We start from the raw sequence: 14,378 nt of genomic DNA, 5'->3' as shown, positions 1-14,378 counted from the left end.
CTGTGTGTCTGTGTATTTCCGGTGGTTAAAGAAATATTCATACATTTTGGGCACATTTTTGTTTGAAAAAATGACTTTATTTGTATATTGTAGTCAAGTTAAACGGTATGTTCGAATATGGATGCAGCTAATTATGCATTTTATGGAAATTAAATATGTATTGTATTTAAGAATATTGAATTTCTTTGATAACTTTTGATACAATGCAATCAAAGCCAGGGTGTATCAAATATAACTGAATACATTTGCAATGAGTGTGAATATTGTAACATGCAAGGAAACGTATTCTTAGCATGACAATCAGTTACCATTTATTGTAGAAACACAATGCAAAAATCACAATTGTTATTTAAGCCAAATTCTGACAGTACGGAGTGTAATAATAAAAAATATGAAATCACACAAACACACCCCTGACCTCTTGTGGTAAAAGTAAGTATTTATATATAAACACACATTCATGGTGTGTGTATATCAGGAAAATAACTGTCAATCAACCTTTGGCTCAGGATCACGCCCTGGACAAATTCCCATACCCTTTTTATCAGGTTCAATTTCAATTTGTTCAAAAAACGATTGACATTTCCATCATCCTCAACTTTATTCTGTGTCTTTTGCTATTGTGTAAACACACATTCATCAAGCAAATCAAATGAAACCCTGCAGAACAAAGTCGTTTATATTATAGAACAGACATGATGCTCTTTCCTATACAACTAGATCAGATAACTCTGATTATCACCAGTGGTAATCAGATGACCTGAGAATCATCCGTTAAATCTGCACTCTGATCACCTTGGTCATATCTAATCTAAAATTGGTCATATCTCATCTAAAGTTGACTGTGTGTGTGTGTGTGTGTGTGTGTGTGTGTGTGTGCGTGCGTGCGTGCGTGCGTGCGTGCGTGCGTGCGTGCGTGCGTGCGTGCGTGCGTGTATGAGTGTGTGTGGTGCAATTTTATTAGAGGATCACAACCAGATTAAGATATATTTAGATAACTCCAGATTACCTTACTTGCATTTGGACACTTAACCCTGAAGGAAGTTTATTTTGAAAATGATTAACAAGGAATGGGCACTTTTTATAGATAACTGTATTTGTAAAACAGGTGAGATTATAAAGGATTAATACCATTATTCATAAAATAAATAAGTAAAAACTGTGTTATTGTTGCTGTGTTGGTTACATTCACACTGCTGCAAAAAGGCAGCTTCAAATATTCCAGTCACATTTCATCCAAAAGAAAGTCAGCTTCACCATAACAAATCTCTTAATATAACTTTTATTTTCTATTTACAGTCACCAAAACCCTTGCAAAATTCATGAATCAACTAAAATATTGACAGATATGAATTATGTCGTTTCAAGTTTTGCAATGATGTTGTTATAGTGTGCAAAGTGTACATCTTATCAGCTGGAAACTGACATGTGGATGTTATCTAGACAAGACCTCAGTGTTGTCTAATCATTACAGGAGCGTGTTAGCAGAGCAAACACACACACAAAATCTCTTTCACGTGCAAAAAGGAAACAAATATGTCCAAGTTCAGAGTCATTTCCAGGTTCATATTGATAATGTGTTCCTCTCAAGGTATTTAGATGGAGATGTGGATGGAGAAGACATGTTGCTTTCAAAGATGGTGGACAGCGACACCTCAGTGTTTGAAGGTCTGTTCCTCCTGAAAGAGTTTCTGATCCTGGAGGAGAATCTGTCTGACATCTGCTTCACGGCCTGACCCAGCCCCCGGTTTTTCAGCTTGATCATACCCACGTCGTCCTCCAGCTCCTCGGGGGGGACGTCTATATTCCCAGAGTACCAGAACACCCACCAGATGAGGCTGAGGAAGATGATGATGCCCCCGACGTAGATGAACAAATCGTGGACGACCAGCCCTCCGAACACCCCCACCAGCATGAGGAAAGTTCCCAGAATATCATGAGCCACAGCGAACCAGAAGGAGCATTTACAGCGGCCCACTCCCTCATAACTCCTCTCCATGACTGGCTCCAGCTGCACAGGTGTAGACATGTGGAGACCCTCCAGAAACCAGAACCAGTTCCCAGAGTGTAATCCAGATGTGTGTGTGTGTGTGTGTGTGCTGCAGGACACCGGTGGTGTGTTTTCCTCTCAGGGAACAGCCGGCTGTGGTCAAAGTTCAATGTTCGGCAGGGGTTATCAGCAGAGGAGTTCACACAGGGAGGGGGGAGGGGCACAGGGAGAGAGTCAGATGAACACAATGTAAATACACATTATTTGTTTTACTCTAAAATGGATTAACTGTTTCGAAAGGTAAGTATTTTGACGTCCAATTACAAGATTGGAGTTGATCAGATGATATGATGACGAGAGAGTGTGTGTGTGTGTGTGTGTGTGTGTGTGTGTGTGTGTGTGTGTGTGTGTGTGTGTGTGTGTGTGTGTGTGTGATGTGTGGTGTGTGTGTGTGTGTGTGTGTGTGTGTGTGTGTGTGTGTGTGTGTGTGTGTGTGTGTGTGTGTCATGCTCTTTATATATACCGACTCTGATCATATCAGATAACTATCATGCATTACACTGATAACTGCAGACCTGTTGTAACTCCATTACATGACTCATTGTCAGCAAGAGCCACATCAAATATTTCACAATGATAAAAACGAAGCAGTTGCATCATTAAGACGGCAGCAAATCTAGATCAGTTCCTTTGTAGCCCCGTTTTTAGAGATGTGGGTACGGAGGAAAAGAGAGAGGGTTTTGTTTGCTGACGCTGCGTGAGTGCCACCGGGGACACATGTTTATGAATAAAAGACATCAAAAAGTGCATTTTGCATGATAGGAGACCTTTAACGGTTCCCTAATATACTGTTTTTCATTACTTTATTATAGGTCTCAGATATATATAACACCAAAACAGATCATTGCAGCATTACCCATAATCCCCTCTGTTTCAGCCCTGTTTCCAAAGTGCTGATTCTCTGTCTGTTACTTTAGATGAAAATAAGGAGCCCCTCCCCACGCCCCTCTGAGAGATATTTGGTTACAAAGAACACAATGGTGCTCTAGGAGGAGATTCAGGTGATAAGGTGGGGGGGGGGGTTACCTTGGTTGCTGATTGGCTAATGGTTACACAAGCCAAAACATCGTTATGACATCATAAAAGTGGCCAAATCTGATCAGCTCATTTTCAGACAGGTTTTTATATAAATGGATCAGGAGAAAAGAGAGAGAATCTTTGTTTCCTGAAACTTTTCATTTCTTTACACGAGGTACATCTTTATAGAGACTAGAGTGGACACATGTTGATGTAGAAGAGACATGAAGAAGAGGGGACACATGTTGATGTAGAAGAGACATGAAGAAGAGGAGACACATGTTGATGTAGAAGAGACATGAAGAAGAGGGGACACATGTTGATGTAGAAGAGACATGAAGAAGAGGGGACACATGTTGATGTAGAAGAGACATGAAGAAGAGGGGACACATGTTGATGTAGAAAGACATGAAGAAGAGGAGACACATGTTGATGTAGAAATATGATGTAGAAAAGACATGAAGAAGAGGGGACACATGTTGATGTAGAAGAGACATGAAGAAGAGGGGACACATGTTGATGTAGAAGAGACATGAAGAAGAGGACACATGTTGATGTAGAAAGACATGAAGAAGAGGGGACACATGTTGATGAAGAAGAGACATGAGAAGAGGGACACATGTTGATGTAGAAGAGACATGAGAAGTGGATATTGCACAATAGGTGACCTTTAAATCCTCATCAGAGTCCCTTGTTTTCACGCCGCCTGGCAGCAGTACCCCCTTCCCCTCTGCTTCTCCTTCAGCACGGGGATCCACACCAGGCCCATCAGCCCCAGCAGGAGACCTAAAGAGAGGCAGGTGGAGGCCACGGAGCGGGGGGGGGCCTCCGTCACCCCCAGAGACAGCAGCAGGAAGAGGAGCCCCCCCACTGCACACATCAGGAACCCCATCACCAGCACTATGATGGTTCTGTGCAGGTGGGCCCAGCCAGAGGCCCCTGAAGGGTCTGGAAACAGCCTCTGACTCCCGGAGGCTTCTGGAAACGAGTCTTCTTCAAACTCCTCCATGGCTGTCTTCAAACGTGGGTTTTAACTGTTTGTGGGTGCAATCTGAGAGCCTTCAACACAAGAGGAAAGACACTGAATATCCACAAATGATACACCTTACACATGTCGCATACAGATAATCCTGCCTTTTATTATTTATGTTGTTGTTATGGTATCGTAAAATGGTCCGTAGCAATCTAAACAAAACTATATGCAATTTTCTAAATAAGTTGTAAATAAACTACATTACGTTACCCTTAGCTTGTGTTTTGATCCAAAGCAACTTATGCTCAGCCATAAAGGTGCTAACTGAAGTACGTTAGCTTCATTTAGGCCATTTAAAGTGCTAAATAAACATATTTTCTTCTTTATATTCATTTCCAAGAAGCTGCTAGCGGTGAGAATGTAGTGTGCAGATATAACTATTGAATTAGATAAATAATGCCCTTTTTTTCACAAATGCATGCATAATGATTGCTCGGAAATACCTATGTTGATGTTGTCCAATATGAAGTCTGTAGTCCTGTGACAAGATCATCAAATGGTTGTGTGTCTGCATGTGTGTGTGTTAAAAATGAATTACTAGCATGCATAAGTGTGACATACCAGTAGATAACTACCTTACACCGTTTCGTTTTTAGGAAGAAATATGTTTTTGGTTCATTCCAAAGCAACCATAAGGAGGCAAATTAAAGCATGTGCTATGTATACATATTATTTTGTATTTAAATTGCCAAGGTGCAGTCTATAGAGGTGGGTTTTCAGTCTGCAGAAATAACTATCAATTTAATGAATGCTTTCCTACCCCCAGATCTGTGATGCTGATCCTCTGAGTCAGTGCATCCTCTCTGCAGTCACACAGAGCAGCTGTATATCCTCTCTCTGTGATGAAGAGGGTCTGCAGGATGAGTCTCTCTGTGCTCAGGAACCGTGACTCTGTAATTCTAGTCGACCCACCACACCCACTACAGACCCACCTGTTGACAACATCATCATCACCTCTGATTGGCTGATAATCCTGTCACATGACACCCAGAGGGGGAAGAAGATAGTGTACTTAATTATAAGTAGCGATACTTAACTGTGAACATACTGTGTTACATGCCTAAGTAGAATTACAGACGTATTAGTATAAAAAATAAACTTCTTACAAAGTACAAAAAAGTACAAAAGTCAAAGGACTCATTAAGTACTTAGAAACACATGTATTCAATTAGATTATGATGCATTAATGTGTACATCACCTTAATGATGGAGTTGGTAAAAGTGATGTTTATTTAAATGTTGGTAGCCTAACCTTTAACTATATTTCATGATTTATCATTGGCATATTAGTCATAAAGTATTGGTATCCAAATAAACTTAAAGGACCAAGAAAAAGTACTAATTATGGTACATTATGATTTTTGATGCATTAATGCGTGTATCACAGCTGCTAAAGGTGGAGTGAGTTAACTTTGATTACTTTAAAAAATCTAATGACGTAAAAATAACAATATTGGCTTTTTAAAAATGCAGTAGGGTTAAAGTATAAAAGAGTAAAACATGGTAACACTGGTGGGTGGGGTAGGTAATTCACTTCAGATACACTTTTTGTTATATTCCATGGAATGCTCTTAACATCCCGATAGCAATGAATATATGAAATGCTTTGACAATAAATACATAAAAACATTTCATCTGTGGAAGCCGTGGCGCTGTAAAAAGCACGACCAATCATCTGAGCCGGCCCGGCTAAAATAACTGGATGAGCCCTACCTGCCTGTCAGCCTTCCATTCTGTGCACAACTTATCTCGTGCCCTCATTGAGTTCATCCGTGCGCGTTGTGTGTGTTGGAGGAGGGGCTCTGTAAGGAAGTCTGAAGGCAGGGGCAGATTTTTTTCGGCTCCGTATTTTCAAATTCTAGCGCACTCGAGCTGGTTTCTCCCATTTTTACCTACCTTTAAGTACAAGCATCTCCAAATTGTACAAGTACTTGTGTGAATGTACCTAGCTACTTTCAACCACTAATTAAACCTAAGAAATATCCATACTATCTTTTGTAAATTAATATTTTAGTGTCTCAGAGCAGCTTATAGTTTCTATCTTTAGTCATACATGTACAAAGCTTTATGGCTGATGTAGTTGTAGGGGTATATGGCGTGAGTAGCTGACAGCAGCTGCACAAACCAGAGGATAATAAGAACAAAAGGATGTCATCGGATACAGAAGATATATACATGACCACCATCAGCAAACAGAGCTCTAGGGCAACACTCATGTGTTCAAGGACACAAGAGGTGAGGAAAGTGTTTATGGGTTTAAACACAAGCCTGCTGGTGATTATCAAACACCTTAAATAAAACACTGTGACTTGCATTTATTTATAATTTCAACAGTATCCGAGTGGTATACTCTCCCTAAAACAAAAGGCGGTCAAAAAAAGGAAATATTTTCCTTTGTGACGTCAAGAATACAATTCTAAAGGATATTAAAGGTAGGGTAGGTAAGAATGGAGAAACCAGCTCGAGTGCGCTAGAATTTGAAAGTACGCAGCCGGAGAAAATCTGCCTCTTCCTTCAGACTTCCTTACAGAGCCCCTCCTCCAACACACACGAACGCGCACATGACCAATGAGGGCACGAGATAAGTTTGTGCACAGATGTTAGGCTGACAGGCAGGTAGGCCATCCAGTTATTTTAGCCGGGCCGGCTCAGATGATTGGTCGTGCTTTTTACAGCGCCACGGCTTCCACAGATGACTTTTTTGTATGTATTTTTTGTCAAAGCATTTAATGTATTCATTGCTATCGGGATGTTAAGAGCATTCCATGGAATATAACAAAAAGTGTATCTGAAGTGAAATACCTACCCCACGGCCACCTTTAACTTTAATAGTTTTAAAAAGAATCTAAACTCCACATGAATAATCACCAGCCATCAGAAGGATTTCTAAAAGGCCTTTCTTTTCAGTTTAAAATAGCGACTGGATATAAATGCACGTGAAGCCCTCTCCCAGTAGTGACAATAATAAAAACACGAGTAAACGTCATGATACGCAGACACAAGGTTCACAAATATTTTAATTCACATAATGCATAACAACTTTTCACATACATTTAGATGAGTTAGAAAAGGTGTTGGATAAGGTAAAGCAATCATTTGTGGATTTAGGAAACACTCATCCAGCAACAACCCTGACAAAATAACCGATACTGAGCAAAAAACTCTCAAAACTATTTTGTTTTCACATGGAAGTTGCAAAAACGACTTCCAAAATGGTGAAATGCATGCGAATGCTGCATTCATTATGTCAATAAAAGGCTGCATTCCCTTTAAGCTTCACTAGTTTCAGGGCCGTGTCACCATGTAAGGGATTATTGATGCCCACAAGTACACAGAGCCATTGTTAGCTCTGTCTTCCAGTGAAAAGCCTTTTGTTGGAGGGCTATATTTTAGAAAACACAACAGAGCCTAAGTTCATTTCAGATAACAAACTTTATATTCTGCATCATCCAGGCATAACGAGACAAAACAGACTGAATATATATGGAGCAGTGTGAGCGATCTGGTCCTGTGTTCTGAGTCAAATGTCCATGTTGAAGGTAACGTGTGAAGAGGAGAATCATTTCAATTTGGGCACTCTTCTCTTCCCTTTGGACTCGCCCTTGCCGCCCTTCTTGTTCATTTTGTTTTGTGGTTTTCTTCCTTTCTTCCCACCAGCCGTCGTGGGCGCCTTCTCCAGCTGCTTCTTCTTGGGTGTCTTCTGCAAAAGAAACAAAGAAAATTTGTCGGATTACATATTTAAAATCAGTCTTCAAATTGAGTGCTGCAGTGATGATGCTTTTTCATGAGCCGACCCGGAGGTTAGCATTGCTCCCTCGACAAGACCAGTCTGGCAGTATTTTTAACGGTGTCCGAAAAAGACCAGTAAAAATAGCGGTATGCAAACGTGTGTGTGAAGCAGAAAGGAAAATCCTGCAGCTCGCCTGCTGTGGACGGAACGGTGAGCGGAAGCAACACCACATTAAGATTTAGACCTAACACACTTAGCTATTTTGATCTACCTCTGGAACAAGCTAAACTAGTTATAAATATATTTATTATTCACTTTCGGGTCACTCCATTACTGGATTCAGTGAGCTGCAGGAGATACTGACGGGCTGTCATAGGAGAGAGAGAGAGAGAGAGAGAGAGAGAGAGAGATAGAGAGAGAGAGAAGAGAGAGAGCAGATAGAGAGAGAGGAGGTAGAAGAGGGTAGGTATTGTTAGCCATGAGGCTTTTCCCCTCGTCATTTCTCTATCATGCTCCTCTGTCTCTCTCTGTCTGCATTTCCTGCGCTCTCTCGCTATCCTGATCTCTCATATTCTCTCTCGCTCTATGTCCTCTTGCTCTCTCCCTCCCCATCTCTCTCTCCTCTCTCCCCCTTCTCTCTCTCCCACTCTCTCTCTTCTTCTGCCTCTATCTTCGTCTCTTTCTCGCTTCCGCTCTCTTTTGTCCTAGGAACAGAGCTCTTCCTCTCATTTCTCCCCGTGTTATATCCAAGTTAATGTAAACTTGAATAATGTACTTCATTTGAATGTAATAATGATGTTGGTTGTTGTTGGTGGAAGCGCCAGTGAATGAGCCCCATTAACTGAGTTTTAAACAGCACTTTAAATGGAAGATCCCCATAGGCCCCGCCCACTCGATCGGATTGGCGATCGGTATGGGCCGATAATGATTCCGGCGATCGGCCCCAAAATTGGCGATCGGAGCATCCCTAGTGCTTATGTGTTTTATTCAGCAGGAAAATCTCCACAAATTAACAACGTTTTACGATGTTTGTAGCGTAGATGTAAAAAGCTAACGTTAAGCTTTAAAAGGAACTACAGCACGGTCACTTCACCACCGCTAAGCTAAAGGTGGCTAATGTTCAACGTTTAGTCGTCTCATTTAGGTATTTGTTAGCAACCGCAGTTTTTAAGCCACTAAGAAGCTTTGGATATTCACGAGTGGAGCGTTTACTGACACATTTGATGTCATACAAAAAAATGGGGAAACCCCTTCCTCTCGTGTTAACCACGGACCTCATTTCAGACCTCTAATCCTAGGTAAAATGCCAACACACTCCTGGGTTTTAGGACTCATTCCTGCACCTCTCTATCGAGCAGCACTGACCTCCAGTTTGGGCTTCTTGCTTGGTGTTCCCATGGGAACCAGCTGTGGGATTTCTTCCCCCGTCCCCTCGCTTTTCTTCACGTCCTCTGTCTTCTTAGTTTTCTTTGCCAGCTTTTTAGCCGCAGCCTGAGAATCACAAACACAGCTGGTGGTTATTTACAGATACTTTTAAAGAAGGGGGAAGGGGGGGGGGGGGGGGCACAGGAGTTTTTATCTGAGTCTGATGAGTTGTTCTCACCTCTTGCTTGGCGGTCTCTGTCACTTTCTGATCCTCGTCCAGCGCAGTGAGGTGGTTCAGGTTGGAGGTGTAGAGGGGCAGCGCTACAGACATCTGAGTCTTGATGTGAACCAGCTTTATCACGGGTCCTTTCTGTTCAGAGACATACAAAGATATATTAGAGTTTGAGGTGGCATAAAGTGGCTGGAAAACCCTGTTATACTGTTTTTCATCAATATGTTATAGGTCTCAGATATATACAAAACATGTCTCTGAAGTGTTTGGCTCCAAACACCAAGCAGTGCTGTTAGACTCACCGTGCGTAGTTTGGTCGACACAGTTTGGAAAGCAGCCTCAACATTTTCGGTCACCTCGTCTGCGGTCATGCCGGCGTGGGCAATGCGAGCCATGCTGCGACACAGGACCGTTAGGTTAGATAATGCAGGGGGACTGTGGGAAACTCCAAAGATGCATTTCCACTTCATGGTCTGGCTCAACTCCACTCACGTCTTATTTCAACTACAGTCCGCTTTAAGATGCCCAGTAACCCAAACAGAGGAACATCTGTGCTTTGTCAATTGTTAGGCGATGTGTACTGCAGTGTTTTACCAGTTGCTTCTCAAAGAAAAATACTGAGTTTATTGGAATAATAAGAATCACTTTCGACAAAGATTGGCATTTTACAAACAGCCTTATTTGTGCATCAGTTTTCTGCACGGTTTGAACGTTACCTTTCAACTCAGTGTTACTAACAGAGTATCAGGTAATAACCACAATTATTCCTTATTGGAAAACCGAAAAAGAGCCAGTTAAGTTGAACCATGAAGCGGAAACATGACAGCAGTAGAAATGCAGGTATTTAATGTAAAACATGACGTATTGTGTTTCAAAGTTGTAGAGACAGGCTCCACGGGTAGAGGAGGTCCATCTGGATTTACGTTGAATCTCTATGGCACCAAATATTGTCCGGTTTAAACACTTCACAGAATCAACCGGGCTGCTAAGGTGCTTTTCATATCAAAACTATAATTGTTAGTATCAGAGAGAGAGGATCTCACCAGCAGGAGCCCTTGTTGGTGACCTTCAGGTAGGAGCCCTGGATCACTCGACTAATATCTCTGGCCAGATTTTTGCTCAGCATGTTCACACACAGCGGCTCTCTGTGAAAAACAAGAATGACATAACAATGCATTAGGAGAACAAAGAATCAAATGCTTAACCAAGACGTTTAACCCTCCTATTGTCTTCGTTTCCCCCCCCCCCCTTACTTTGGTGTTCGCGGTCAAATTTGACCGGTCCTGTTTTAACTGCTATTACATTAACACAAAAACCATGAATCGTCACCAAATTTCATTTAACACCCTTTCAAACTGTACATATTGTATCAGACTACTGGGATACATGAAACACTGCAGTACATATACAAAGAATAGACACTGAACATGTATTGCGTGTGCCAGGTGTGATCCATGTGGGGGGGATGGGCACATAAGAGCGGGAAATGTGTCAAATTATTCTCTGTGTGTGTGTGTGTGAGTGCCAGGTGTGATCCATGTGGGGGGATAGGCACATAAGGGGGGGGGGAACACTTCTAGAGTATGTGTGTGTGTGTGTGTGTGTGTTTTATCTGATCCGGATGGTTACTAATTCTTTTTCTTTATGGCGGTCATTTGACCGGGAACACCATGGTGTTACAAAGTTGACTAAATCATCCAAAATGGAATGAAAGTGGTGATCAGCCATTGTATATGTTCAAATGTCTACTGTGAAGGATATCATAAAGCCTTAATGCAATCGAATGTAAAACAAAAAAGTTATGATTGATGAAAGTAGTGAATGGGTCAGATTTGACCCGAAGACAACAGGAGGGTTAAACATGAATCTGCAACATGAAGGTATTAAAAGAGTTCCAATCGGTCAACAGGAGTAAGAAGGTGTTACCTCTTCCTCAGGTAGAAGTGTTTCCCGAGGTGAGACGGCAGCAGGCGGCGGACGCGGTCGTCGGAGAGGAACATGTCGAAGTTGCTCAGCAGGCGGCGCTTCGCTTCGTGAGGTTTGTACTCCGTCCTCAGGACTTTATACGGGATGACCTGAAACAAGACACAGCATGAAGGTGGTTAACAATCAATAGAAAGAGCAGAATGTAGACCAACAACTGGGGATGCTCAATGTTTAATATGTTAGTTGGATGTGTTTTGTTTGCCATCTAATTTATCTTGAGTTTGTAATAACCTCGAAAATGTTTAGTTTAGTGTTGTGTTAACAGAAGTGATGTCTGTTAAATGTGGTTAAGTCAGAGCTAAGGAATTGTTTAAGTCATCCATCTTTGCTTGTTACATTTTAGCCTTGTTTCCACTAGTTGTGCATACATTACATGCTACAGACTCCTTTAAAAAGTCAAACAAAACTTAATGTCTTATTGTTATCAGCCACGAGATGTGTTGGTGTAAAAATATCCACATCTTCCATAATCTATAACTTTCCTATAAAAATGTAAATGCAATACAGCTGGTAATGAGGTGGGTTTGCTATCATGGCTCCTAAATGGTGGAATGAGCTCCCCATTGACATCAGGACAGCAGAAAGCTCACACATCTTCAGACAGACTGAAAGCTCATCTCTTTCGACTCCACTTCGAGCACTCGTATACTAACAAAGCACTTGTATACTAACTAAGCACTTATATACTAACTAAGCACTTATATACTAACTAAGCACTTATATACTAACTAAGCACTTATATACTAACTAAGCACTTATATACTAACTAAGCACTTATATACTAACTAAGCACTTATATACTAACTAAGCACTTACATACTAACTAAGCACTTATATACTAACTAAGCACTTACATACTAACCACTTATATACTAACCACTTAGATACTAACTAAGCACTTGTATACTAACCACTTAGATACTAAACTAAGCACTTATATACTAACCACTTAGATACTAACTAACCACTTAGATACTAACTAAGCACTTAGATACTAACTAAGCACTTAGATACTAACCACTTAGATACTAACTAAGCACTTATATACTAACTAAGCACTTAGATACTAACTAGCACTTAGATTACTAACTTAAGCACTTAGATACTAACTAAGCACTTAGATACTAACTAAGCACTTAGATACTAACTAAGCACTTAGATACTAACTAAGCACTTAGATACTAACTAAGCACTTAGATACTAACTAAGCACTTAGATACTAACTAAGCACTTAGATACTAACTAAGCACTTAGATACTAACTAAGCACTTAGATACTAACTAAGCACTTATATACTAACTAAGCACTTAGATACTAACTAAGCACTTAGATACTAACTAAGCACTTAGATACTAACTAAGCACTTATATACTAAAAGCGTCAGCTAAATGCAATGAAGGAATAATCTAACCAGTATCCGTCTTTATTTGAGTGTTTCTCTGACTGGTATTCACCTCTGTGATGTTCTTCACTCCCTTCTCTGCAAGCAGCTTCTTATAAAACCTGATGGTCTGATCTGAGGTCATGTTGGGCTCGTCTCTGGTGAAGAGGCAAACCTCCTCTGTGTCCGACCGCTGGCCATGGGGCAACGGACTGAGAGAGGGGGGGGAGAGAAGACATTATCAATAAAAGAGCATCCGATGAGAGCAACGGCAGGACATATTCACACCATCCATGCACTGGAAAAGAAGCACTGTAGTACATGTAGAAGAAAGGCCGGTATATTTCATATGAACATGACATATTGTGTTTCAAAGTTGTAGAGACAGGCTCCACGGGTAGAGGAGGTCCATCTGGATTTACGTTGAATCTCTATGGCACCAAATATTGTCCGGTTCAAACACTTCACAGAATGAACCGGGCTGCTAAGGTGCTGTTCATATAACTAAAAACTAAAATGGTTAGTCTATGTTTTTCTAAAGGGGTTAGTAATCACACACAGAGAGTAATATATATGAGTATGGAGGGTTATTAGAAACACAGAAAGCAGATTTGTACATATATCAAAAATACCTCCAGGCATTTTTAGAGGTATTTATTGCTCTCTATTTTAATTTAAGAGGAAATAAGTATTTACAAAGTTTCAAATTAAGATCAGTAATCTGTTATTTAGTAATATATACAAGTATCAAAGTTTAGTAGGATCACAGAGAGCAGATACAAAAATACCTCTTAACAATTTGTAGAGGCATTTTCTGATTCAAAAACTCTTTACAAATGAAGTTATAGTCAGATGTTATTAAGTTATGTAAAACAGGGGCTATAAGGCCGCTGGCCCTGGGGAAAGGGTGGAATAATGTCAATATCAGTAAAGTCACTTGATATGACTGTAAAATAACAGATTAGGCATGAAGGCAGCTGTAATGGCTGTCAGTGGACTCACATGCGGATGGTCTGTGCTTTCGGGGGGATCTTCCAGAGGGTGAAGAGCAGGCTGATCTGCTGAGTGTCGTCCAGGAACAGCGAGTCCCCGGTGGACTTGGTTTTCAGGAAAGCCTGCAAAGCCTGGACGGCCTTTTTCACCTGGCAGAGACATCAAATCCAGTTATAAAATGCCATGAAAACCCACCGACAGACTACATTTTTCTTCAAGAGATCCAGACATGTTGCTTTGAATTAGCTTCGTTGCTAAACAGCAAAGAAAACAAGCTAACTAATGCTAGAAAGCTTATAGCTACAACCGAATAATAACAATGGTTTGGTTATTTAATCTTTTATTAACACATTATATATTTATAATTAGTTTAAATGTATTACACGACAAAGAAAACAGTTTTTACCTGGGTCCGGTCTAGCCCAACTTCTGCTGTCTCCGCCATGCTGTCTGCTTCACGTGTAAACTCCACACGCATGCGCAATGGGTAGATTCCTTTTTCTTCTTCGTTGGTTGGCAGCTCAGAGGCGCACTATCGCCACCTGCTGGACTGAGCGTTGTCTTTCAAGACAAATAAATGAATCAGGCTTT

The 14,378-nt window shown here is 40.9% G+C and overlaps 2 protein-coding genes and 2 non-coding genes across 4 annotated transcripts; all 4 read right to left on the bottom strand.

Annotated features, from left to right (window-relative positions):
* Nucleotides 1–1,268: 1,268 nt before the first annotated feature.
* On the bottom strand, nucleotides 1,269–2,085 carry LOC117473981 (transmembrane protein 238-like). The gene has a single exon (XM_034119962.1). The coding sequence runs from the start codon at nucleotides 2,027–2,029 to the stop codon at nucleotides 1,565–1,567; it is 465 nt and encodes a 154-aa protein (XP_033975853.1). The 5' UTR covers nucleotides 2,030–2,085; the 3' UTR covers nucleotides 1,269–1,564.
* Nucleotides 2,086–7,099: 5,014 nt separating this feature from the next.
* rsl1d1 (ribosomal L1 domain containing 1) lies at nucleotides 7,100–14,281 on the bottom strand. Its single transcript, XM_034119978.1, has 9 exons — nucleotides 14,194–14,281; nucleotides 13,797–13,936; nucleotides 12,868–13,006; nucleotides 11,354–11,502; nucleotides 10,471–10,572; nucleotides 9,730–9,823; nucleotides 9,434–9,565; nucleotides 9,196–9,321; nucleotides 7,100–7,800 (listed from the first exon to the last, which is right to left on the bottom strand). The coding sequence occupies exons 1-9, from the start codon at nucleotides 14,263–14,265 to the stop codon at nucleotides 7,660–7,662; spliced, it is 1,095 nt and encodes a 364-aa protein (XP_033975869.1). The 5' UTR covers nucleotides 14,266–14,281; the 3' UTR covers nucleotides 7,100–7,659.
* Nucleotides 10,292–10,421, bottom strand: LOC117474152. The gene has a single exon (XR_004555092.1). It is a non-coding gene; the product is annotated as a small nucleolar RNA SNORA55 (small nucleolar RNA).
* On the bottom strand, nucleotides 13,158–13,287 carry LOC117474151. The gene has a single exon (XR_004555091.1). It is a non-coding gene; the product is annotated as a small nucleolar RNA SNORA55 (small nucleolar RNA).
* Nucleotides 14,282–14,378: the final 97 nt, after the last annotated feature.

Source organism: Trematomus bernacchii, unplaced genomic scaffold (assembly GCF_902827165.1).
Source record: "Trematomus bernacchii unplaced genomic scaffold, fTreBer1.1, whole genome shotgun sequence".
Lineage (NCBI taxonomy): Eukaryota > Metazoa > Chordata > Actinopteri > Perciformes > Nototheniidae > Trematomus > Trematomus bernacchii.
The sequence above is the reverse complement of the archived record's forward strand: the minus strand, read 5'-3'. Positions and strand labels throughout refer to the sequence as shown.